At 38.0% G+C, this 25521-nt stretch overlaps 2 protein-coding genes and 1 non-coding gene across 3 annotated transcripts; all 3 read left to right on the top strand.

Annotated features, from left to right (window-relative positions):
• The first annotated feature begins 2410 nt into the window (after window positions 1–2410).
• On the top strand, window positions 2411–5072 carry LOC132106767 (nuclear envelope phosphatase-regulatory subunit 1). The gene is made up of 6 exons (XM_059512753.1): window positions 2411–2544; window positions 3562–3633; window positions 3838–3911; window positions 4009–4118; window positions 4219–4273; window positions 4387–5072. The coding sequence occupies exons 1-6, from the start codon at window positions 2520–2522 to the stop codon at window positions 4426–4428; spliced, it is 378 nt and encodes a 125-aa protein (XP_059368736.1). The 5' UTR covers window positions 2411–2519; the 3' UTR covers window positions 4429–5072.
• Window positions 5073–8405: 3333 nt separating this feature from the next.
• On the top strand, window positions 8406–8479 carry trnat-agu (transfer RNA threonine (anticodon AGU)). Its single transcript has one exon. It is a non-coding gene; the product is annotated as a tRNA-Thr (tRNA).
• Window positions 8480–9073: 594 nt separating this feature from the next.
• On the top strand, window positions 9074–25169 carry LOC132106775 (low-density lipoprotein receptor-related protein 3-like). Its single transcript, XM_059512765.1, has 8 exons — window positions 9074–9413; window positions 12661–12799; window positions 16964–17169; window positions 20079–20473; window positions 20555–20776; window positions 22323–22795; window positions 23734–23866; window positions 24209–25169. The coding sequence occupies exons 1-8, from the start codon at window positions 9329–9331 to the stop codon at window positions 25058–25060; spliced, it is 2505 nt and encodes an 834-aa protein (XP_059368748.1). The 5' UTR covers window positions 9074–9328; the 3' UTR covers window positions 25061–25169.
• The last annotated feature ends 352 nt before the right edge of the window (window positions 25170–25521 follow it).

The following is a 25521-nucleotide window of genomic DNA, read 5'->3' on the forward strand; positions in this document are numbered from 1 at the left end:
TCTCAGAATCATTCGCTGATGGAGAGGAAAAGTTAAATAGAGATGAAGACGTTTTCACACTGAAAGAGAAGCGATCTCGCTCTCATAGACGTGCCAGGCTATATCTGCAGCTAAACTGAATAACAGCAGAATGAACTGATGAAACTAAAAAAAACCACAAACAATTTATGAATGATGCAGTGCTAATTGACATTTATTACAGTACAGAAACTATAAAGTATATTTTCTACCTTATTCTGTGCAGAAAATTTAAATAATTGCTAATGTAGCCTAGTATATAAAACAATAATAAAATTGCCATTAGGAAAAAAAATATCGATTACAAATGATTGATTATTGTCCAGCAGTGTATTTGATTTATTACAGCTAATTAAAAGTAATTAAAAAAGAAGATAATTCCTTGTAAAAAATAATAATAATATTTATTTATTTAATAATAATAATAATTATTATTATTATTATTATATAGGCTACATACATAAAATGATTGTATTTGACATTTCTGTCACTTCTGAAATTATGGCTACGCCCCTGGTGTGACAAAATGTTAGCTTATACATAATACTCTTTAAGCTCTTTTTTAAAAACTTATGGCTTACATAAATTTTTACGTATGCCATGTCGCATCATTAAACTAGCATTTAACAATGGACAAAAGTTTTTTTTTTTTTTCTAACCTATGGTTCTCTAACCATAAAGGCTACTGTAATTTGCCCCCTGACTAAGCATTTAAAGAATTTAGTAGAAGCATTTAAATAATCCCGTGAATGCACTTAAAGAATGCAGAATCGAATCGTTATAATCGAATCGTTATAATCGAATCGTTATAATCGAATCGTTATAATCGAATCGAATCGAATCGAATTTAATTGTTAATCGAATTGAATTGAATCGTTCTAAATTTGCAAAAATCGTTCCTGAATCGAATCGAAAACTTATGAATCGTAATCGAATCGAATCGCTGCCTTGCCAAAGATTCACAGCCCTAATATAAATATATGTATATATATATATCGATATATATATATATATATATATATATCCATTTTGCTGCCATAACAATATAATATAAAACATTACAATATAAAATTTCTGTAATCTATATAGCCTACCAGTCAACAGTTTTATAACAGTAAGATTTTTTATGTTTTTAAAGAAGTCTCTTCTGCTCACCAAGCCTGCCTTTATTTGATCCAGAATACAACAAAAGCAGTAATATTGTGAAATATTTTTACTATTTAAAATAACTGTTTTCTATTTGAATATATTTTAAAATGTAATTTATTCCTGTGACCCAAGCTGTATTTTCAGCATCATTACTCCAGTCTTCAGTGTCTCATCCTTTAGAAATCATTCTGATATGATGATTTGCTGATTATTAATATTTAAAACATATGAGTACATTTTTTCAGTATTCTTTGATTAATAGAAGGATCCAAACATCAGCATTTATTTGAAATAATACATTATACAAGGCTTGGAGTTGGTCAGTGATGCCTGTTTTTCCACAACCACAGCTCTGTATCTACTGACCAAACCATGTGAAACTCTCGTTCGCTCTCTCTGCTTTTCTTCAGTATAACTTTAACAGAACATGAACGATAAAGACGGTCTCAAGATAAAAACAGTCCTATGAGATCTTTTCACTCCATATACTTTGATTAGTGCTTGTATGTGTTTCGAACATACAAGCACACAAGTGTGCTTACAAGCATACAAGTGTGCTCATACAAGCTCATACAAACATACAAGCATACAAGTGTGCTCATTATTACCTTTTCCTGCTTATTGCTCTTTCCTTGCATTCTTCTGCTTCATTCTTGAGTTGGTAATACATGATAAAAATGTAACTGCTTGAATATCAGACCAAATTTGATATTCAGTGAAGTAGAAAGGACTAGGGGGAAAAAAACAGAGAGAAAAAAAAACGGAATCTAACATACATAGAAAATATAGTCATCAATTTCACCTGTATGTTTAGAATAATGGCCTAATTTTTTTACAATATGGGATGAAAAATGAAGAAGAAAAACTAGAATACAAATATGATGTCAGCCCCAATTCTCAGTGGAAAGCACATAACTATGTAAAAAAGACAAAAACTTATAGCAGAGAGGGGGGGGGGTGTACCTACTTGAAAATTTAAGTTCAGTTGCATTACATTTTAAGTACAATCAAATCTGTCATTTAAATTCCTTTTTTGTTTTCAGATCATGGAATGTAAATGTCATTGTAACAAGAAAAGTAAATTAATCTGATTACTGTCAATCTGATTACTGAATATATTTAGCTGAAAGAATAGTAAAGCACAAAACAACAAAGCATCTAACAGATAAAAATCTAAACTCTAAATAAACAAACAAACAACTAAACTAATAAATTTCTTTAAGATGACACACTCCTCTTATCTGTAGGAGCCAATGAGAAGCGAGCTTCCGCGATTGGCTGCTGCACGCTGACGGCAGTCGCGTCTGTTTGCAGGCCTGAGCGGAGCGACTACAGCGCTTTGGGGAAGAGCAATGAATTCATTAGAACAAGCCGAAGGTATTTTTACTTTTTTTCAATGGATCGATTATCAGTTTAGTGTATTCATCTCTAAGTTTCATATTGAAATATTAGCGGAGCATCCATGTGTTTGTTATGGCAAGTAAGATAGTGTTGAGTGTTGACACTGGGTTGCTAGCATCTAAGCTAAGATTCTGGGAGCCTTCAGCTGTTAAAAGGGTTGTTTATTTGGCTTGCATGCACTGCAGCAACAACATGAACGTAAGTATGTGAAACGAAATCTCGAAAGACGATGTATATTTTGATGTATCAACAAGTAGTGCAGCTCTTCTATCACTGTAAAACCCGGCTTTTGGCTTTTAAACATCGTGTTGGCCAACCATAATGCCATCATATCTGACACTGACATATAATAAGTTACATGCAAAATAAATATTGTACATTTTCCATAAAATATAAAAGCCATAAAGGTGCATGTGCATTGATATGCCTGGTACAGCTAATATTTCTCACTCAAGTGTAACTGAGCCTGAAATCAGTGTATTTATCCCATCTATGTTTTTTGCTTTTCTTCAATACGCATTTTTCACATAAATATAGCAATCAAAGTGTCTTAAAGGGGTAATTGACCACTGACAATTTTGTATTTTAATAAAACTTGGCTGTCTATAGAGTAGAAGGGCGAAATGTCTTTGAAAAAGGTGTTACATGACTAAAAATCATGGAGAAAGGGGATTGTGGCATTCTCTTTTGTTAGAAATGTAGGAAACCCCAGAATACAAAAATACGGAAGTACGATCTGTAGTTTTAATAAAAGCCCTGCAGCTGTCAAAAAAAAACTCTTTAGCTGCTAAATAAACTGGGAGATCTGGGTACAGGTCAAATGGAAAAAAATACACATTGTTCATTTATATGTACTACCAACATTGAAATGATACAAATCCGTCTATTAACATGTCCTTTAAGTGGTTGCTGAATTTTTTGTAAACTAAAACTGTAAAATTTTGTTTCTCACTGTCAGTCCTGTGCTGATATAGATGTGTTGTTCCTCCTCAGACCTGAAGGCTTTTGAGAGGAGACTGACAGAGTATGTGTCTTGTTTGCAGCCGGCTACAGGTCGTTGGCGCAGTAAGTCAGTCCAGCTTGTCTGCTCTAAACTTTATTAGATCTGTTTCAAGCAGTTTAAAACCTGGACTATGTATCTGGTCTGAGCTAAGATCTGTACCTGATTTCCAAGTGTCCATAACATATTAATCAACAAGGACTGAAATCAAGTATATTGTGCCTTACATTGCCTCATTTTAATTCATGACTTCTGTCTTCTTTTTGCAGTGATTCTGATCGTGGTGTCTGTGTGCACAGCCACAGGAGCTTGGAACTGGCTGATAGATCCAGACACTCAGAAAGTATGTGAAATGAAGCAGTGTCAGATTAGTGTCAAATGTCGCATTCTGCTTATTTGCCCTTACAGTTGTTTGTCTGTCATGTCTTCTCTTTCCACAGGTTTCTTTCTTCTCATCTTTATGGAATCATCCATTTTTCACTATCAGCTGTGTGACTCTGATTGGCCTTTTCTTTGCTGGAATACACAAACGAGTTGTCGCACCATCTATGTATCCTTCTTAATAGAGGAAATTTTTACTGTCTGCCAATCTGTTGACTATAAACAATTATAAAACTGTGACTCCCAAATCTCTCCTTAACCACTAGCAGTATTGCAGCACGCTGCCGGACAGTGCTAGCAGAATATAACATGTCCTGTGATGATGTGAGTACTTTTGTCCTCTGGATTGCACAATGTGATTTTCAGTTTCACTGCTTTAAGTATCCAAAGTAACTTTTCTTGTGCAAACATTTGTATTTTTTCCTCTCACATACTAGACGGGGAAACTTATCCTGAAACCACGGCCTCATATCCAATAGCACGTTGAAGAGACAGAAGTGGAGAGTATTTCATATCAACATATTAATCATCAAGATTGCACATAGGGCCTCAATGCCAGGAGTTTGTCCAAAATGTGCGAGGGTTGACCTCCCAAATAGGACTCTGACTTCCCTCTGAAATTTATGAAGAAGCAATGGAAGCTCAAAAGGAAATTACCTTTTTGAAGAAAAACATTGTTTCTGCTATTTTTAGATAACATCCTTATATTTCTGTTGGAAATTTTGAGTTTTATTGATTGTGGATTTTGATATCCTCATTTGTAAAGCTGTTTTCCTATTTTAGATGCATACGGTGTATGTATTTTTAAGTAAATTGCTGAACACATAATAAATATCAAAGTGTAGATATTTGTAAACCTTAAGCTGATTTCTACACATCTAAGCAATATTTGTGAGGTGTTGATGCCTATGACATGATGCACTGCTTTTTGTTGTTTTTAAAAGTACTTTTATGCAACCAAAGGCTGCACTAGTTGTTTAACATAAAAGGGAAACCGGCAAATGCATCTTAAATGAGTGTCACGGTTGGCTGAGATTTTATTTACTTTCACTCCAGAGTCAAAGTCTACAAGAAAATCTTTAAATGAGCTGTGTTGGCAATAATAAAAGTAGTTTTTTTTATATGCTGTTTGTTGCCATTTATTATTATTAATCTGAAAAATCAGTTAACTTGTCAGCCAATGTGTCTAATTATCAAATAGCCCAAAGTTATTTTTCCAGGTAATGCATGCAACAATAAAATGAATATAAATGACACTGGATTAAATATAGTACATAAATGCACATTTGCATAAATGTGAATGTATTATGGTAAAGTTACACTGCAAATGTGCCACAGAAGTGCTTCTTAACTAGCATTTAGCTGTCTTTTTTACACAGACTGTTTAATGCTGCTCAGAGGTGGTATAAATGAATTTACACAGAAGTTGCAATTGCACACTTTGGTACGTTAAGGTGGTTAAGGTTGGTCTGAGCAGGCATAACTTTGTCTGGCTTTTATGCAGCATTTGAGCAGGCACAGAGCAGACCTATTTCGGTTGAATATTTTTGTGTATATGTTTGAATATATCTGGTGATACATATTTTAAAATGTTTCGAAAAGTCAACATTTAATGCACATATTGCTGTTACAATAATAAGTAATTCAAAAAGAAGTTTTACAGAAATTCTTTTTTTACCAGGCAGGATAGTAATATGTTAATGCATATTTTAATAAACCGCAATTTCACGCCTTGAGTCAAACGTCTTTTTTTATGTACAATATCAGTCAAACTATCATTCCAAATGCTCTTACTATCGTCTCATTATGCATCGTTCGTCTCAGTGTTTTGACCAGAGAGAACCGATCGGATCGATTCGGTTTGAGTCCTGAAACAGTCGTTCAAACCCGTGAACCAGCTCAATTAATTCATAAATCAGAGCAAGTCATCTGCAGAAACAACTAGAGCACTAAATGCTCTGTCCTTTTCCCATAGTGCTCCTGCTAAATCACAAGGCCTGGATGAAGAGGAGTTTGGCCCCAGACAGTCACTGTAACCACTGCAGTCACCATCCTGCTCAATGCATCACAGGCACACTGTGTGAATGCCTGTTTAAGTAATAATAATAACTTGCATTGGAGTAAATAAATTTTTGAAATCATGAATGTCACTAGAGATCCTAAAATGATGGAATTGATTTCAGCGAAGTCACACAAGACACAGCTTCTTTACTATCCGATACTTTTGAATATACAGGTGCAGTAATATTAGAGTTAATTGTTTTTAATCCAGGACTTTTCACCAGCCTTTCTTTTATATTAACATGAAGTTTTACATTGTGTGTCTCTGCCTCAGGCTTTATCCCATCTGCATGCATACCACAGCTGAAGAAACAAAAGAAAGAGAAAGAGAAACAAAAAGCCAAGAAACACAAAAAAAGAGAAAAGGGTGGGGTTCTTTTGGAGTAAATTAACACAGTCTGAGCGCCAGACGTCTTTGCAAAACTACAAATTACATTTCATTTAACTTTCCTTCTTTTTTCAGAAGAAAAAGAACAAAAAACATGAGCACAAAGGCAAACAGAAGAAGAGAGTTGAGGAGTCTAATAGCAGCTCAGACGACACTGACTTCAACAGTGAAGATGAAAATATAGTGTTGTCTACTAGTGAACTGCTCCAGATGTTAGAGCTCATATGATACAGTTTTTTCTGATTGCTTTAGCACATTTTTTGTAACTATTGGCTATTTTTGCAAAACTCTACACACAAATAAGAAAACCTTTCACCCAATTAACAAAACATTGTAGTTCTCTTGCAAAAGCGAACACAGCTAGATTAACTCTTCACACCTTCGTAAAAATGGTGTTTTCGTATCAAACAGTAAACACAAGCCATCATCTACTAAGCACACAATGTGCCAACTACACAGTGATGGTATGAATACAAAACACATCTGGCTTTTGCTTTCTCTGTATACAGATGTCAATTTGAGGTCATACTTTTGTCATAGTGTCATGTAAACATACAAGGATCCAAACTTTAAGTTTAAGTGTTTATTCACACTCATCAAAACCAAGACAAAGTCAGAACACAAAATAGTAATTTCACAAAAAAAAAAGACAATCAGCCTACATCATGTTGTCTTTCTGGGTCCGGCCACAAAATTTTGTCCACATCGAATAGGATATCCTCCAGTCCAAGGCACCGGGGAAAATATCTCCTTGAATGCCGTATCCAGGCCTGACATGATGCCTGGTCAATATCTCCACATGCCTCCTCCATTGTTGATGAGGATGACGGTCGTACACTTTCCAGCGCCAGGAAGAGAAGAAGTCCTCGATGGGATTTAAGAATGGAGAGTATGGAGGGAGGATGAGTGCCATGAAGGATGGGTGGTCTGTAAACCAGTTGCGGACCAAAGCAGCCCTATGGAAACTAACATTGTCCCGACTTAGTGCAGAAATGCTTACACTGTGTATATTTTGAAAGATGGTGTCATTATCAATTATGCGCTGCTGTATTTCGCGCAGTCTTATTGCATTATTGACCATCACCATGTTCACTATATGGGTCTCTTGCTCTGGAGTATTCTTCCTCTGCCCCCAACATCTGGACGTCTAGCAATTCTGTAAAGTAACAATTTCAGTATTTTTGCATGTATGGCACTGTTGTGTTTCTCATTAGAGTATGGCAGTGCTACAAAGTACTTACCGATTCTCATTTCCACAATGAACAAAATGTGAAATAATTGTGTACTCCGCTGCATTCATTGAAAAGTTGCTGACAGATTCCATAAGTGGAGCAGATAAAATATTCCAGACACCTTGACTGATCTTAGGAGGAAAGCTCAGAAAACCCACCTGGATTTAAACCCCCCAATCAACTGTGGACCTGAACTGTAATTAGTCTGAATATTGTTTAACTAACAGCGTGTTTGTTTATTCGTGTATAGCGCCCCACTCGACCTCGCCCTCCATTTTATTTTAAAATTGACCTTTAATATCTGCTATAAACCTTATTTACAGTGTTAGCTAAGGTTTGTGATAAAAAATCCAACACAGTACAAAATGAAAAGAATCATACGTGTAATAATAATTCACATGATAAGATGTAAAAATAATTTGAATATCTGTTCGTTTTTCAAGATCTGGTCATGATCTGCTTTGTCTGTCAGGACCACTGATGTATATATAACGTTACTGTTCATTATTATAGATCATCATCAGTGGTCAGGACGCATTCTGTAATTGACACAGACCGGTCAGATCTGGTCAGATCAAATCTATTTTCATTTAATCACCATCATATTTGTGCAGTGTTCTCTCTGAGCAACCATCTACACCAAATCGTAGCGCTCGTTTTAGTGTTCAAAAATTTTTATTTAATACACAAATATAAACTTTTCGTACTACACAGCTATACAGCGCTCTACATTGTGTGAAGTATATATACGTCAACTGACAACCAATCACACGGCGGCGCCGTGGCTTAGTTGGTTAAAGCGCCTGTCTAGTAAACAGGAGATCCTGGGTTCGAATCCCAGCGGTGCCTTTTGCACCATAAAGGCACAACCATACTTTTAGGTACGTAAAACTAAACGAAATAACAATATATGAATTAAAACATTGGATATAAAATTGACTAAGGCGAATGGAACCCAAAAATCGTATGTACGTTGTAGAATATGACCAAAAACGTTTGAGTTTTGAGATCAGTCAGTGCAGGAATATTTCAAATGACGCTAATTGTGTTTCTTTTACTGTATATGGTTGCTAAGCATGTAAATAATAAAATGGTTCACACGCCATGGGTTCCAGCGATGCATCCCTCCGTCCACAAGAGTGCAGGCTTTCACTGCCACAGTCCCTGACAGCTGGTAAGTGCCCCAGACAAACCATGAAAACAAAAATTGTCTGTTTACACGATTACATCAAAACATCGTACACGAGTGCACCCAGGCTTTTGCGTTAAGATGTTACATTTAAGTTAAACATTTTGGCGTTTATATCAGCATCATGTTATGTTGGTGTTTTGAATAATGATCTCAGACAGCGTTATTTTGCATGAGATGCGCTCCAGTAGTCTTCGATGGACAGAAGTCCGCTGAACCGCTATCGCTTCACCATACCTGGGAGATTGTAGTGATCGCCCCAAGAGCAGCAATTCATTCACTCACTGACGAAGAATCAGTGTGTGTCCTGTGTTGTTCCCACCTCCAAGTCCGTCCCTCCTCTGAAGGTCTCTCTCTGCCTTTCCCTCCAGAGAGAGAAAGAGACAGAGACGATGCTTAGAGGCTCGTGCAAGACGTTATATCGAGCGTACGCGTGAAACCGACATGAGATGCACTGCAAAATCGGTCTGGATTCAGAGGAAATGACCTGAGCTGTGAACGACCAGAAGATGATGGTGATGATGGAGAATATCGGTGCGATTCGGCTTTACCTCATGAAATGCATCTGTCTACGCTGGGCTTGGGTCTGTGTGGGTAAGTGGACTTCTAGGATTGTGATATTATAATATATATATATATATATATATATATATATATATATATATATATATATATATATATATATATATATATATATATATATATATATTTATTTGTGATTATATATATATATTCGATTCGATTCGATTATATATATTATATTCGATATATATATGTGATTTGTGATTATATATATATATTCTCTAAAATATATGACAATTATATATGTTTTAATATATATATATATGATGGGGGGGGGGGGGGGGGGTGTTGCGGCGATTTCTACCCAGGGGGGCCCCCTGCCCCCCCTCCGGGGGTCTGTGCACTCCACTGGTTAGGTGCACGGTTGATAAAGCAGAAGTCGAGCTTTCACTTTTCATTGCACTGTACCTTTTTCCAGCCCACATGTCGGGATGATATTAAGTATTATTTCATTCAGACCTCAGGCAGGTGATTGTGGGCTGAAGTATGCGAATGGCAGCGATGACAAAGAAAGGTTAAGCGGCGCGCGCAGGTTTCGCAGCATTCATACATCCAAGGGATACTCGAGGACAGATCCGCGTTTGGCTTGTTGTCATGGCGGTTATAAACACGACAGTTTCAGTCTGATCTCCTCGAAACCCGATTGACTTTGTGATTTGTGATTATTTTTTAACAAATATGTATTATTGCGCAGCAAATGAGGCTGTTCACGTGCAATTACATAGCTACCTTGTCGTGATTAAAATGTGAACATTCCGTATACCATTTACCAACCACGCCATAAAAAGGTTCGCTGCATGGTGTCCTAGGCTGGTCTATTAGTTGGTTTTAGAAGGGTTTGGGACACTTTTCAGTAGGTCAGACTGGTAGCACACCTAAACCTACTGAGGAGCAGCATCTTCTGGGCTTGGAGACCAGCTCAAACCAGTCCAACAAAATACAACCTGCACTATATTATGATCTGATAATCTGTTATATCAATTGACACAGTCATTTTTTTTCGACTTCCTCAGCATCCATTTGAGCATAAAATCTATGTGCCTAACTTGATGGCATCGAAACTAAAACTACAGCAATGCTTTCACAGTCTGCCAAGCATTGGGCATCTTATCTCACCCATATCTATTCTTACACAGCACTCTAGGCTTGTTTGAGCAACACACGATCTGTTGAGGTCAGCTTTAATGCTCAACATACAACCACAGATAGAACAGAGTCAGAAAGAGATGAAAGAGAAGATGCTCTCAAATCAGAGACAGAAGCACAGAAAGAGAACGAATGGCTGTGTTATACTGGAGATGGTGTCCAGTGAAGGGATGGAGGCATGTTGATAGTACCAGTGACACCTAGAGCTCTTCGTCTCTCACACAAAGACAAAGGGAACTTCTGTCTTTCTTTATCACTCTCACACACCCACATGGCCTTTCACTTCGACTGCAGATATTCCATGTCCAGACAGGTTTTCCCCACTAAATGTGAGTGTGTATAGACACAGCGTTTCCCTTTAGAGGTTGTTACATCTGGTAAATGAGGACAACGAGGGTGTTCATTGTATTCATCTGTAATAGTTTTCAGTAGTTCTGAAATAAAAATTAAACAACAAAGCTAGATGTCTCAATAACAACAAATTGTGCTCATTTATGTGTAGAGGTTATTTGATAGAATTTAATTTAGGGAAAAGTAAAAAAGCAGATGCAAAAAAGAACATGGGGAAGACTGTTTTGAGTTCAGGCTACAGACCTTTGGCAGGGTAGCACTTTATTGAATTTTTGACAGAAATAAAAAAGAGGATGTGAGGGACTGAATTATAAAAATGTCATTGTACAGACTGTAGTCTAACCCTCACAGCCTTATTTTCATCTGTGTAAACTTCAATATGTTGTCTACCCTGATTAAGATTATAATGTGTTCTGTATGTATCTAGGGAAGTCAGTGGAGGTGATGATGAGCCATGAGCCTTGATCATAAAATGATCTGTGCTCATATGCTGGGATTCCCCTGATCTCTCGTAAATCAGGGGAACAAGGTCTTGTTCTCTCATCCAGAGAACAGGGTGTTAGCTCCTAGACATCATCATATTTTATGTCAAGTAATAGCAGCGACTGGGCGTATGAGAGGCGTGTGTTTGTCCTGGAGGGTAATAATAGTGTTGGGGATGGAGCTGAGGAGAGAGATGTGCTGCCATCTATATTCAGGGATCTCACGTCATACAGGTAACAGGGAAAATTGTGATTTCTAGTTCTGAAAAAGTCATGGAAATATTAAAGATAATATTTTTGTTGTTGTTCAGCTCAAAATGTATTATTATATATATTTTGATATTATTATATGAAACCTCCAATTTTTTTGAAAGTCAAGCAGTATTATTATCAATGATAATACATTATGTTTTGATATTAATATATATTATATAAAAAAAATTTTTTAAACACAAATGACTGGAAAAGTCAATTATTATTATTATTATTATTATTATTTAAAAATCCAAAAATAGCGAACGTTTGGAAATGTCCAGGAAATGCATGTCTAAAGGTCCATAAATGGACAGTTCTTTACTGTCCTTGTTTCTCTTTCAAGTGTCTTTAGCATAGCTGGAAGAAAACACAAATGATGGAGAAAGGTGTGAGAGTGACTAGTTTATAGACTCACTTGGATTTTCTCTTTCTTCCTGGACTATTTCTGTTACTTCTGTGAGTGAAGTGACATTCAGCCAAGTATGGTGACCCATACTCAGAATTTGTGCTCTGCATTTAACCCATCCCAAGTGCACACACACAGAGCAGTGAACACACACACACACACTGTGAGCACACACCCGGAGCAGTGGGCAGCCATTTATGCTGCGGCGCCCGGGGAGCAGTTGGGGGTTCGATGCCTTGCTCAAGGGCACCTAAGTCGTGGTATTGAAGGTGGAGAGAGAACTCTACATGCACTCTACATTCTCTACATTCTCAAGCTATTTCCTCCGTGTCTTATTGTATTTCTGTTGAAATTCATAATCAGTAGCATACACTCTCACACAGCTCCCCACTAAATTGAGTATTATGTGTCAGGGCAATCCACAGGCTCTCTCTGATCCCTCTTAATTGAGTGGATCAGATTCTTGCCATCATATATACCTGGCCTGCACTCAGAGATCCATAAAGCCTGGAGTAATGTGTTGATGTCATCTCAAGCACAGTGTGACAGCTGTGGTCACTCATGAGTCACTCTGCCACACACAAGCAGTATGCACATGTCTTCTGTGTGTGTTCCTCAGCTGCCTGTGGTGGTAAAGTGGAGTTACACACCGAGAGGAGAGGAATGATCTACAGCCCATCATGGCCCCTCAACTACCCGCCCGGAGTGAACTGCAGCTGGAATATACAGGGAAGCCGCGGAGATGTGATCACAATCAGGTGGATACACACAAGCGGTCTTGGTATTTGTATTTCTACTCTGTGCATGCAAGAAATGCTGCTTTTCATGAACAACAATTAGTCAAAGCAACCTTCACACTGTTAGACGCCCCAGCAGCTTTTACTGATTAATTGTATGAAAGTATGGTATTTCCACGTTAAAACCAATGTAAGGGTTTTTCAAAAACTATTTAATTTTTGTTGTTGTTTCATTTCAGTTTATGATCCTGTTTGCAAGGTTATATTGGTCTGTGCAGTCTTCCATATGAAAGCACTTAGACTGCTGCATGACTAGAGCTGACTGCAGGGATTTTATAATGTACTATTTCTTGTCTCTCCTGCTACTGTTGTGTGTGTATGTGTGTGTCTGTGGGTTTCGTCACCGCTTTAATGATATTATCTAAAAGCATGACATCATCTCCTCAGAGATTTGTTCTTTATAGAAGAAACCTTAAAGTGGAAAAGGATAATAGTTCGGATGAAGAGAATTTTAATTTATTTTAATTCATACTGGTTAATTACTCATTGTCTAAAAGCTGTAGTAGAAGCATTTATGCAATACTTGATCAATCACATTATCTCAAATTGCCTCGGACAGACTGACATAGAAATCTGACCCACTCGTCTAGCACTAGGATGAGATTTATTTTGTGGGTATTCTGCTGATATTTGATGTCCATTGCAAAAAAAAAAATGTATATATATATATATATGTACAGTATAAAGATTATGTGTTGCAAAGAAAAATAAGTATAATAGTTTTTAATGGTAATTAATGTTTTTTTTTTCATGTTTTTAAAGTAACATATATAACATCTATAATAATTTATTAGGATTTAAATTTCTAATAATAGCTGATTTTTAGTGCATAAAAACACTTGTGTATGAACACTGAATATAAGACAACACTGGCTTGATAGTTGAAGTGACAGTTCTGCCAACTGGCCCAAAACTTTCTGGCACTGGCCTCAGGCTGATCTGATCATCCCTGTTGTTGTGACCTGTCTACAGCTTTGCATAATGTGTGTGTGTGCATGTCCATTTGATTGACAGCAAAAGGAGATTTAAATGTCTGTATTTTAATGACTGTCTATACTGTGATTTACTCATGCATTTTAATAATTTAACAATGAATTAAAAAATAATTTGATCATATAAATTAAAATAGATTCTGCAGTTATTGGGTCACACAGTATAAATTGGTGAACGCCCTATATCTGCATTCTGATGAATGAACTCTCACCATCTATTTTCATAAAGTGGTTATTCTTGCTTAATGGGTGAAATATTTTTGATATCATATTTCAGCTCACAAACATCAAAATGAATAGGGGAAATATTTTAAGGAGCCCCTGAGCATGTTTTGCCACTCAAATGGTCATGACATCTTATTACTAAATTATTGTAAAACAAACTCTGTTTAGACTCTGTTTAAGCAGTGATATTTGGGAAGCATATAGGGAAAAGAGAGATAAGAAAGAGAACAGAGAATAGATGTGTAATGTTGTCAAGTTATTGGCTGCAAATAGCCCATTCTTCTGTAATGGTACTGGATGCTGATTTTATCTCTCGCTCTCGAGTATGTGTGTGTGTGAGTGACTTTGATAGCACTCTGTAATCTGTGTAATGTGATAATAGATCCACTGCAGATATTCTCTCTCTGTTGCTTATGGTCTCCCACTCCTTTTACATAACTGGAATGTTGTTATAGGGTATGTTGTTATATTATGTAGAAAAAAACATTTGATTGTGTAATTTAAGGAGGTATCACAAAAGCAACCACAATGGGGAAACAGGAAAACAGGAAATGCGATGATTTCGATTAAAATTTTTTTCCAAAGGAACAAGATTAAGAAGCACCTGTAATATCTCTTAACAGTTTTAATTTTTTATTTAGTGACATGACAAAAATGGCTCAAATCATCCATTTAACCACCATTTAATTACAAAGCATATTATAACCTGTATAAGAATTTGATCTTTAAAATTGTTTAATATCTTATAATTAAAATACATGATGGAGAGATAAAATATTTTCACTCTCTCCTTTTGTTATATTCTTTTAGTGATTTCCTGCTTTACTTTTACACAAACAGAACTGCATATTTTCACAGCAGAAGGGCTTGGTGTGGTTGCAAATGTAACCTTGAAAAAAAAAAAATGAAAAAGGAACCTAAAAGGGTCACATAAGGAGAAGAGAAGAAAGAAGAGCTCTGCTATGTTTGGATAAAAGTTGTGTTGTATTTTTTAGAATGTTAATTTGACATTTTCTTTTAGGAATGAATATGAGCTTGTGAATACATTGCGATACATTGGTGTGGGAGTTTATCTGAATGTATCTTTGAGGGGAACTGACTGTCTTTAGAAAAGTTTAGATGGTATTTTCTTTTCATCTCGTCTCTGTATAATTCATGTTAAAGGGTTAGTTCACCCAAAAAAAAAATCAAAATTATGTCATTAATAACTCACCCTTATGTCGTTCCAACAACAACACAGTTTAAGATATTTTAGATTTGGTTCGAGAGCTCTCAGTCCCTCCATTGAAACTGTGTGTACGGTATACTGTCCATGTCCAGAAAGGTAAGAAAAACATCATCAAAGTAGTCCATGTGACATCAGAGGGTCAGTTAGAATTTTTTGAAGCATCGAAAATACATTTTGGTCCAAAAATAGCCAAAACTACGACTTTATTCATCATTGTCTTCTCTTCCGTGTCTGTTGTGAGCGAGTTCAAAACACTGCAGTGTATGATATCCGGTTCGTGAATGAATCATTCGATGTAACCGGATCTTTTTGAACCAGTTCACCAAATCGAACTGAATCATTTTAAACGGTTCGCGTCTCCAATACGCATTAATCCACAAATGACTTAAGCTGTTAACTTTTTTAATGTGGCTGACACTCCCTCTGAGTTCAAACAAACCAATGTCCCGGAGTAATTCATTTACTCAAACAGTACACTGACTGAACTGCTGTGAAGAGAGAACTGAATATGAACACCGAGCCGAGCCAGATAACGAACAAAAGATTGACTCGTTCACAAGTCAAGAACCGTTTCTGTCAGACGTGTCCAATTCGAGAAATGAGGAGCTGATGATACTGTGCATGTGTGATTCAGTGTGAAGCAGACCGACACACAGAGCGTCTGAACCGAACTGATTCTTCTGGTGATTGATTCTGAACTGATTCTGTGCTAATGTTATGAGCGCGGGTAAACCGAAGGCTTGAATCAAGGGCAATCATCGCCAATGACATCATTACGTCGAGCGCAAAAGAACCAGTGAACCGTTTTCTTCAACCGGTTTATTGAATCGAACTGTCCGAAAGAACTACTGTTGATCCGAAAACCGATGCAACCGGTTCTTGACTCGAGAACCGAGTGAATCTTTTGTTCGTTATCTGGCTCGGCTCAGTGTTCATCTTCAGTTCTCTCTTCACAGCAGTTCAGTCAGTGTACTGTTTGAGTGCATGCATTACTCCGGGATATTGGTTTGTTTGAACTCAGAGGGAGTGTCAGCCACATTAAAAAGGTTAATAGCTTAAGTCATTTGTGGATTAATGCTTATTGGAGACACAAACCGTTTAAACGATTCAGTTTGATATTGTGAATTGGTTCAAAAAGATCCGGTTACATCGAATGATTAGTTCGCGAACCGGATATCATACACTACAGTGAACACGCTCACAACAGACCCGGAAGAGAAGACAATGCTGTATAAAGTCGTAGTTTTTGCTATTTTTGGACCAAAATGTATTTTCGATGCTTCAAAAAATTCTAACCGACCCTCTGATGTCACATGGACTACTTTGATGATGTTTTTCTTACCTTTCTGGACATGGACAGTAGACCGTACACACAGTTTCAATGGAGGGACTGAGAGCTCTCGGACTAAATCTAAAATATCTTAAACTGTGTTCCAAAGATAAACGGTGGTCTTACGGGTTTGAAACACCATGAGGGTAAGTTATTAATGACATAATTTAGATTTTTGGGTGAACTAACCCTTTAAGGCAGTGCTGCGTTGCTTTGTTTAAAGCGGTAACCAAGGAAACACTGTATCGCTGCTATTTCTATGACATATTTCTGTTTCACAAAGAAACGTGCAGTATTTTGTGAAAGTGATTCCAGCCCATGCATTGAGCACCATGTGTTGCTGTGTCCAGTTTTCACAGCTTTGATGTGGAGGACACGGGGGACTGCAGGGGCGACTGGCTGCTGCTCGGCCCCACATGGAAAGCTGAGGATCGGTTCTGTGGCTCTCTGCTTCCTCCTCCCTTCATCTCCTCCAGAGGACAGGTCTGGGTCTACTTCCACTCTCAGGCTAACAGCTCTGGACAGACACAAGGCTTCAGACTATCTTACATACGAGGTGAGTGAACTTACAGTGTGCATATGTTGCATTAGAGCCCATTCTGCTCTTTTGTGTTTTACAGTAAAAGTGGTTAATACTTGTGCTCCATATGCCAAGTCTTCAAATATGGTATTCTGCTTGACTGTAAGCATTCAAACCTGGTGCCTCACAATGTGTCAGATGTCATTGGTTATTGTGACTCATAAGTAATTGTCATGCAACAAGTTTTAAATGTAGACAATCCTAGACTAGCGTTCAGAAGTTTGTAGTCACTAAGATTTTGAAAACGTTTTTAAAAGTGCTTACAAAGGTTGCAATTATTTGATTAAAAAAAACAGTAAAAACTTGTAATATTGTAAAATATCTTTTAAATATTACACAGTAATATCACTATGTAACTATGTAATCTTCAGCTTCATTACTCCAGTTTTCAGTGTCACATGGTCCTTCAGAAATCATTCTAATATACTGATTTCTCTGCTCAAGAAAAATTTATTGTCAATGCTGAAAACAGTTGTGCTTCTTAATACTTTAATATTTTAATACATCCTTGCTGAATAAAAGTTTTTGTTGTTGTTGTTTATTTTAATTTTTAAAAAGATCCTTCTTACCCCATTTTCAACAGTATTGTACAATCTTTCATTCCAGTGAGTCAGTTAATTTTTGGCTGAACAAGACTCCAAACCAGCTTAAATATTATGCTTGTGTGTATTAGGGTTTAATATCCATTGATTAGGCATACACTCCCTGACCAAAATCTTGTCGCCTATTCAAGTTGTAGGAACAACAAATAATAATTTGACTTCTAGTTGATCATTTGGAATCAGAAGTGGCTTATATGAAAGACAAAGGCCTATAGATTAAGCTTATTTTACCAAAATAAAATCTTAACATGCTTTGATTTTTAATTATTTAATTAGAACAGAAAGGTCAGATTTTACTAAGACAAAAGTCTTGTCACATCTTTAAAGAATTCAACCAATCACAGATTAGAGCACCACCTGTGACAAATACTGTAATTAACACATTCCCAGGTGTGTAGAAGAAGAACCCCAGCACACCCAACCTTCATTTGAAATGCATCCTGACCTCTGACAGCATGCCAAAGATTCAACCACAGACCAGAGTGCTGATCATCAAGAACCCAAAGACCAAGTCTCCTGCTGAGGTGGCAGACATCTTTAATGTATCTAAACGTCAAGTGGAGAGGATAAGAAAAAGATTTGAAGAAACTGGTGAAGTTCATGACAGGCCCAGGTCAGGCAGACCCCGTAAGACAACTGTTTGAGAGGACCGCTTGTTGGTTCGACAGTCCCGGGCCAGCCCTTTTTCAACTGCAGCAGAGCTACATAAGAACTGGTCACCAGAAACCCCTGTATCTACAAGAACAGTTTGTCGAATTCTCAGACGCAGTGGTCTCAATGGCCGAATTAGTGCACAGAAACCAGCATTAAACAGAAGACAAATAAAAAATCGTGTTGCATTTGCCAAGGCCCACAGCTTGCAGGATGCATAGACTATGGAAAAATGGCAGAAGGATGATTTTTCCGATAAATCATTGAACTGCATCCCTATAGTCGCAAATACTGCAGAAGACCTATTGGAACACGCATGGACTCAAGATTCACAAAGAAAACAGTCAATTTCGGTGGAGGAGAAATCATGGATTGGGGCTACATTCAGTATGGGGGTGTGCGAGAGATCTGCAGAGTGGATGGAAACATCAACAGCCTGAGGTATCAAGACATTCTTGCTGCCCATTACATTACAAAACACAAGAGAGGGCAAATTCTTCAGCAGGATGGCACTCCTTCTCATACTTCAGCCTCCACATCAAAGTTCCTGAAAGCAAAGGGAGTTGGCCAGCCCAGTCACCAGACATGAACATTATTGAGCATGGAGGAGGAGGCATTGAAGATGAAACCAAAGAATCTTGATGAACTCTGGAGTCCTGCAAGAATGCTTTCTTTGCCATTCCAGATGACTTTGTTAATAAGTTATTTGAGTCATTGCCGAGACGTATGGATGCAGTCCTCCAAGCACATGGCAGTTAATACACAATATTAATTATTTTTCCACTGCACCATGACTTTATGCTCTGTACTGTACATTATTTCTGTAAGTGACAAGACTTTTGTCTAAGCAAAGTCTGACCTTTCTGTCCTAATTAAATAATTAAAAATCAAAGCATGATAAGATTTTATTTTGGTAAAAAGGTGTAATCTAGAGGCCTTTGCCTTTCATATAAGCCACTTCTGATTCCAAATGATCAACTAGAAGTCAAATTATTATTTGTTGTTCCTACAACTTCAATAGGCGACAAGATTTTTGTGGGAGTGTATGTTGTTTATCATACTTTATGCATTTCCTTTTGAGTTGCAATGTTTCATCAGATTTAGTTGTGTTCCTACATTAGAGAGCCGGTAAATTACAAAGACTGTTGTCGTGGCATATAGATTTACTGTAAGCACAGATTGACCAGGCGATTGCAGGCTTAGCAGATCAATAGTGTACGGCCACAGAGCCGTGATGAAATGCTAATGCTTTGCAGCACTTGCATAATGTGCATATTTGGATTGCACTAGTGTCAGTGTGTATTAGACCGATCTCCTCTGATGATTATTTAGTTAGATCTAATATTCAGCTAATGAAGATGAAGGAGATAATTGGCTGTCATTACTTAACTCCACGGGGTATGTGTAAATGTCACTGTGTGTGTGTGTGTGTGTGTGTGAGGAGTGAAATGCTGTGTGATTTCCTCAGAGGTGCAGTTCAATCAATAATACTGAACGGTTGTGTTTGTTAAGCTGTCACCAGGCAAATAGCATCTGCAGAGTGGGTAGATTTGATTGGCTTATTTCAGCAAACTGTCAGTGTTTACGTGTGCAAAAGACTGTCTTTGTCTCTGTCTGTTTTTTACTCATTAGGTCGACTGGGTCAGAGTAGTTGTGAAAACGATGAATATTTATGTGGAAATGGTAAGTGCGTTCCCCATTCCTGGCGCTGTAATGGATTGGACGAGTGTGGAGACAATACAGACGAGAGGAGCTGTGCTGCCCCACCAACATCTGCTCGGGTCAGTCTGTGTCCGCCTGGGACCGTGCAGTGCTCTGATATCCAATCTACCCGCTGTCTGCCGGTGTCTCTGCGTTGTAATGGAGCCCGGGACTGTCCTGACGGATCCGACGAGGCACACTGTCCCGACACGTCTTGTGGAAAACACTTAGTCAACTTCTATGGGACATTTGCCTCACCTGATTTTTTCCGTCCAAACAGGAGCGCTGGGACAGTACTTCACTGCACATGGTTCCTAGACACACAAGTATGATAAGAGCCTCATTTATTCTCACTTTTGGTTGCATTAAATCAGCTACAGCGTTCTGCTTGACTGTTCTTGCTTCAGGACCCAAAGCCACTGGTGCTGCAGGTGGACCTCCAGCTGGGTGTGGGAGACTCTGTCCGTGTTTACGATGGATTGGGAGAGCGTGCGGAACATCTTCTGCAGAGTCTCTCTCACCATAATAACCACAGACGAGCCCTGCTGGAGTCATCCCAGGGACAGATGAGCATCTTCTACCACGCCAAACCGCACAGCCCTGGACACGGATTCAACGCCACCTACCAGGTCTCACATTCTTGGTGAAGCTAATGAGAGTTTGGACATTTTCCGGTGATCAATTATGCTCTCCATTTTGCTTTGGCATTGTGTGTTTTGGCCGAATACTTTGCATCATTGCAGTGTAAAACTGTCTTTTAGCATATCGTTAAAAGCTTATTTTTCTTAATGAAATTCTGGACTTTATGTCTAAACAAGTTTGGTTTAAAAAACTGTGACATTATAGACAGTTATGTAAATAAATATTTCAAATAAATGCTGTTCTTTTGAACTCTCTGTAAATTAAAGAATTCTGTAAAAAAAAAAAAAAGAATTTCACAACTTCCACAAGAATATTAAGCAGGATGGCCATTTTTAAATTCAGAAATTCAGTTTTTCCATTACAGCAATAAATTGAAATATATATAATAGGGCAGGGGGGTGAGTTGAGCCCTTGGAAATAATCACTTTGGATCTAAAATAAACTGCTTTCGAAATATGACTTTCCAAAAAAAAAAAAAAACACACACAAAAAAAACTGCAGGGTTAAGCTTCAGCTCTCCACAACCCTAATAAGGACAAAGAGGTTTGGATAATAGAATGGATGGAAGGATGACTTTTTAAATGATTTCAGAATTCCAAACCATAATTCAATTAAAATAAATAAATAAAAACTGACTGCACTTGACCTTACAGAACTGGGCTAATAGTACTCAACATCACACTTAAATGTTGCAGGGAAATACGGTTTCATAAAAACTTCAATGGCCAGTTTTCATAAACAAGGCCTATTTCAAATTTTCAGAACAAAATCAAGTTCAAAACAGGAAAATCAAAAATGTTTTGTCTAAAATGAATGAAATCTAATGTAGAATTACAGTACAATTATACTTTAGGATGTGAAGAAGGGGTGAGCCACTGGTCTTACTTACCCCAGGACTTAACTTAAATTAAACTTCTATCATCCAGCATTATGCTAACAGTATCGTCTCATATTATAACTTCCTAAACCACAAACACGTGTGCCATTTTCTTTTTCAATTTTTTTTTATTTATTTAAATGTTGTTACCAATTATTCTATCCAGTAAAATTGATAACTCTTCATATATTTGTGGTCACATTGTAACAGATGTCACATTTTGATCAATTAAATGCATCCCTGATGAATGTAAGAGACTTCTTTATAAAACATAAAAAAAAATCTTACCGACCCTGAACTTTCCAACAGTACTGTGTTTAAAAAATCAGTTCAAAAAGAAAAAACATTCTGAAAAACATTCTTGTCTTGTTGATACACTGTGGAATGAATCAACAAGTCAAGGTATTTTATGAGGTTTACATCATTCATTCTTGCAGAGCCGAAACATAACTGACAAAAACAACTCTGCAAGTACCCTTCAGTTTTATGTTTTAAACATAAATGGCAATAGAGTGGCCAAAGTTCCACAGTGCAGGTTTAACTAGCTATCCAAAAGCAAAACTGTGAAGTAAGCTGTACCCACTACAGTTTATGATTAGGATTGATGCTAACACTGTGATGCTAATAATGCTTAACCTCCGTCCGTCTCTCTGCAGGTTAAAGGGTACTGCTTTCCAGGTGAGCATCCATGTGGCACAGACGAGGGCTGTTACTCGGAGCTGCAGCGCTGTGACGGCTACTGGCACTGCCCCGGGGGGCGAGATGAGGAGGACTGCCCGCTGTGTCAGCCAGGAGAGTATCCCTGCGAGGGTGGCAGCGGAGCATGTTACTCAGCTTCTGAGAGGTGTAACAACCAGAAGAAGTGCCCCGACGGCTCAGATGAGAAAAACTGCTTTGATTGCCATCCTGGAAACTTCCACTGTGGAACCAACCTGTGCATCTTTGAGACGTGGCGCTGCGATGGGCAGGAGGACTGTCTCGACGGCAGCGATGAAAGAGACTGTCTTGCATCCGTGCCCAGGAAGGTGATCACAGCGGCTCTGATTGGCAGCTTGGTCTGTGGGCTTCTGCTGGTCATCGCACTGGGTTGTGCCTTTAAACTCTACTCGCTCAGGACAAGAGAGTACAGGTGAGGTCACTTCTATCTTCTTCCTGCCTGAAATTAAACTTAGAGTCATTTAGGAAATGTATTGTGATTCTCGAATTTTTCCAGATTTTTTAAATATGTAAAGTAGTACATAGTTATTCATTATATAAGATGTCTTAATCATTATTACTTCATTTATTTTTATTTTAATAAAACAAAGATATATTGAAAGATATATTCATTTGAGAATCAAAATAGTCTGAACCCACTGGCAAATAAATGTTTTCTCACTAGGTTTTGTTGTTTTTGCTTAAAACAAGTAAAAAAAATTAAAAAACAAGTAAAAAAAAAAATATATATATATATATATATATATATATATATATATATATATATAAAATGATTGTGAAAGAAGTATCTTATGCTTACCAAGGCTGAATTTATTTAATCAAAAAAACAGTAAAAACAATAATATTGTTAAATATTATTACAGTTTAACATAACTGCTTTCTTTTTTAGTGTATTCTTTTAATTAATTTATTTCAAGAGATTTTAATATATCTTTTATTTTTTTAGACAAAACAAAATGTTAAGAAAATGAAATTTTTTATCGTATCAAGCTTTATCTTTTCTTTCTTTTTTATTTGTGACTTTCCTTGTTTTCTGCTAAATGGATTTTATCCCAATGTGATCAAGAAAGAAAACAAGAGAATGCGGATGCTCTGGGAGGTGTTGCACAGTTTTTCTCCAGTTAGCCTCGTAAAGACAAAAAAGCACCCAAAATACCCTTGATTCATCAAACAGTCAAAATGCTGCTGGTTAAGTAACAGCTCTGGGAGATTCTCTGGAGACATCCTGCCTGAATGTTTTCAACAGCTTCCCTTTTTAAAAAGCCATTGTTTTTTCTTACATTTTTAACCGGCATCAGTCAGCAGCTTTATAAAACAGTGAGCGTTTTTTATGTTCCCCTTTCTCACTAGAGCTTTTGAAACCCAGATGACCCGACTAGAGGCGGAGTTTGTTCAGAGGGAGGCTCCACCCTCCTATGGTCAGCTGATATCTCAAGGTCTCATTCCTCCAGTGGACGACTTCCCAGTATACAACCCAACACAGGTATGTGAATATGACATTGAATTTGAATTGAAGTAGCAAATAGGATTGCGATTCAAATTTGAAATTAAGAAAGTACGAGTAAACACATTGAGCAAAGTTTTGTGGCCATAAACAGGTGTGTTTTCCATAGTCAGTAGTGTAGCATTGCACATAGCACTTCTCACACAGAAGTCACTTTAAAACCAGTCAACTTTCTATTGGTCAATGAATTTACATAATCAGCTTTTTCGCCCTCATATGAAAATACCCAATTCCTATTGAAATGGAAGGATTTTCCTTGCAAAATGATGTAGGCAGTGGTAAATGTGACATGACCTGCTTTTTTCTGTCTCTCTCTCTCAGGCTTCTGTTCTGCAGAACCTCCGTTCAGCTATGCGAAGGCAGATTCGTCGTCACTCTTCTCGTCGTTCCTCGTCACGGCGGCGAGTTGGTCGTCTGTGGAATCGCCTGTTCCATCGTGGCTCTCGGGTCCGGGGTCAGATACCTCTCCTCACGCCTCCAGGCCACACGCACACAAACACACACCCCGATCTGAGCCTCCACAGCTACAACACGACAGATGATGGCATGGAGGAGTCACGTGAGAGTGCGGGACATACTCCGCCATCCTGTTCGACGGTGGCGCTGGGACTGGCCCTGCAGGCTCACACCGAGGCCTTCTGCATTCGTGACAGACAGTCTCTGACCTCTCCCCTCTCTTTGCCCTCCCCTACCTCACCCCGCTCCACCTCCGACACTCTGGAGGACGAAGATGATGAAGATGACAGAGGTTCAGAGTGGATGAGAATGAAATCCAAACAGGGCATTTCACCGAAACATAAAGATGACAACAATCCTCCTGGACCCCCTGATAGCCCCAAACGCAGCACAAGCCGGTCGAGATCCTCCAGACGGCTGGTGCAAGAGCTGGCTGCAGAACTCAGAGGAGTCTCTCTCCTGCGCTACACCTCTGTGGGCATCTCGCCGCTTTCCTCCCCTGAGTCACCGTCGTCCTCCAGCGGTCAGTCTGAGGAGCAGAGAAGCTTTCCTACATTCAGAAAACCACATATGGACGCCCGCACAGACTCGCTCACAGATGCGCACGGACACACCAGGAAATCTTCAGAAACAGAAGAGGTTCCTGGTGACTGTGTCAGGCTTTGCAGACTCACAACTAGCGAGGAAGAGGATGATGAGATTCTGTTAGTGCACTGAGAAGCCTTTATCACCCTCCCTTTTCTGAATTTGTGCCAACACAGTGAGCCTTACTAGGTTCAACCTACGGCCTTCCATCCAGAGTCATAAAGTACAGTATGTTTACACATGTAGTTAAGATCTGGTTTTTTGCGTTGTCAAGTTACAGTCTTTATAAGTATACATGACAGTGCATACGCTAATATTTGAAGGATTAAATACATGTCTGTAACAACAGCAGGGCCAGTTGTAGTCTGATGAACATGTATACATGCTGGATGAAATCAAGCTACAGTTGCACGTGAGTCTAGTAGAACCAGACTGGAACTATTTCAGTCAGACAAAAGGGTTTACATGACATTTTAAAAAGAAAAATTATTGCTTTAGTCAGACTGAAATTGATCTTTTGAAGTGTACGTAAATATACAGTACCGTTCAAAAGTTTTATTCAAGAAATTGTTTAGTTCAGCAAGGATGCATTA

Source organism: Carassius carassius, chromosome 2 (assembly GCF_963082965.1).
Source record: "Carassius carassius chromosome 2, fCarCar2.1, whole genome shotgun sequence".
Lineage (NCBI taxonomy): Eukaryota > Metazoa > Chordata > Actinopteri > Cypriniformes > Cyprinidae > Carassius > Carassius carassius.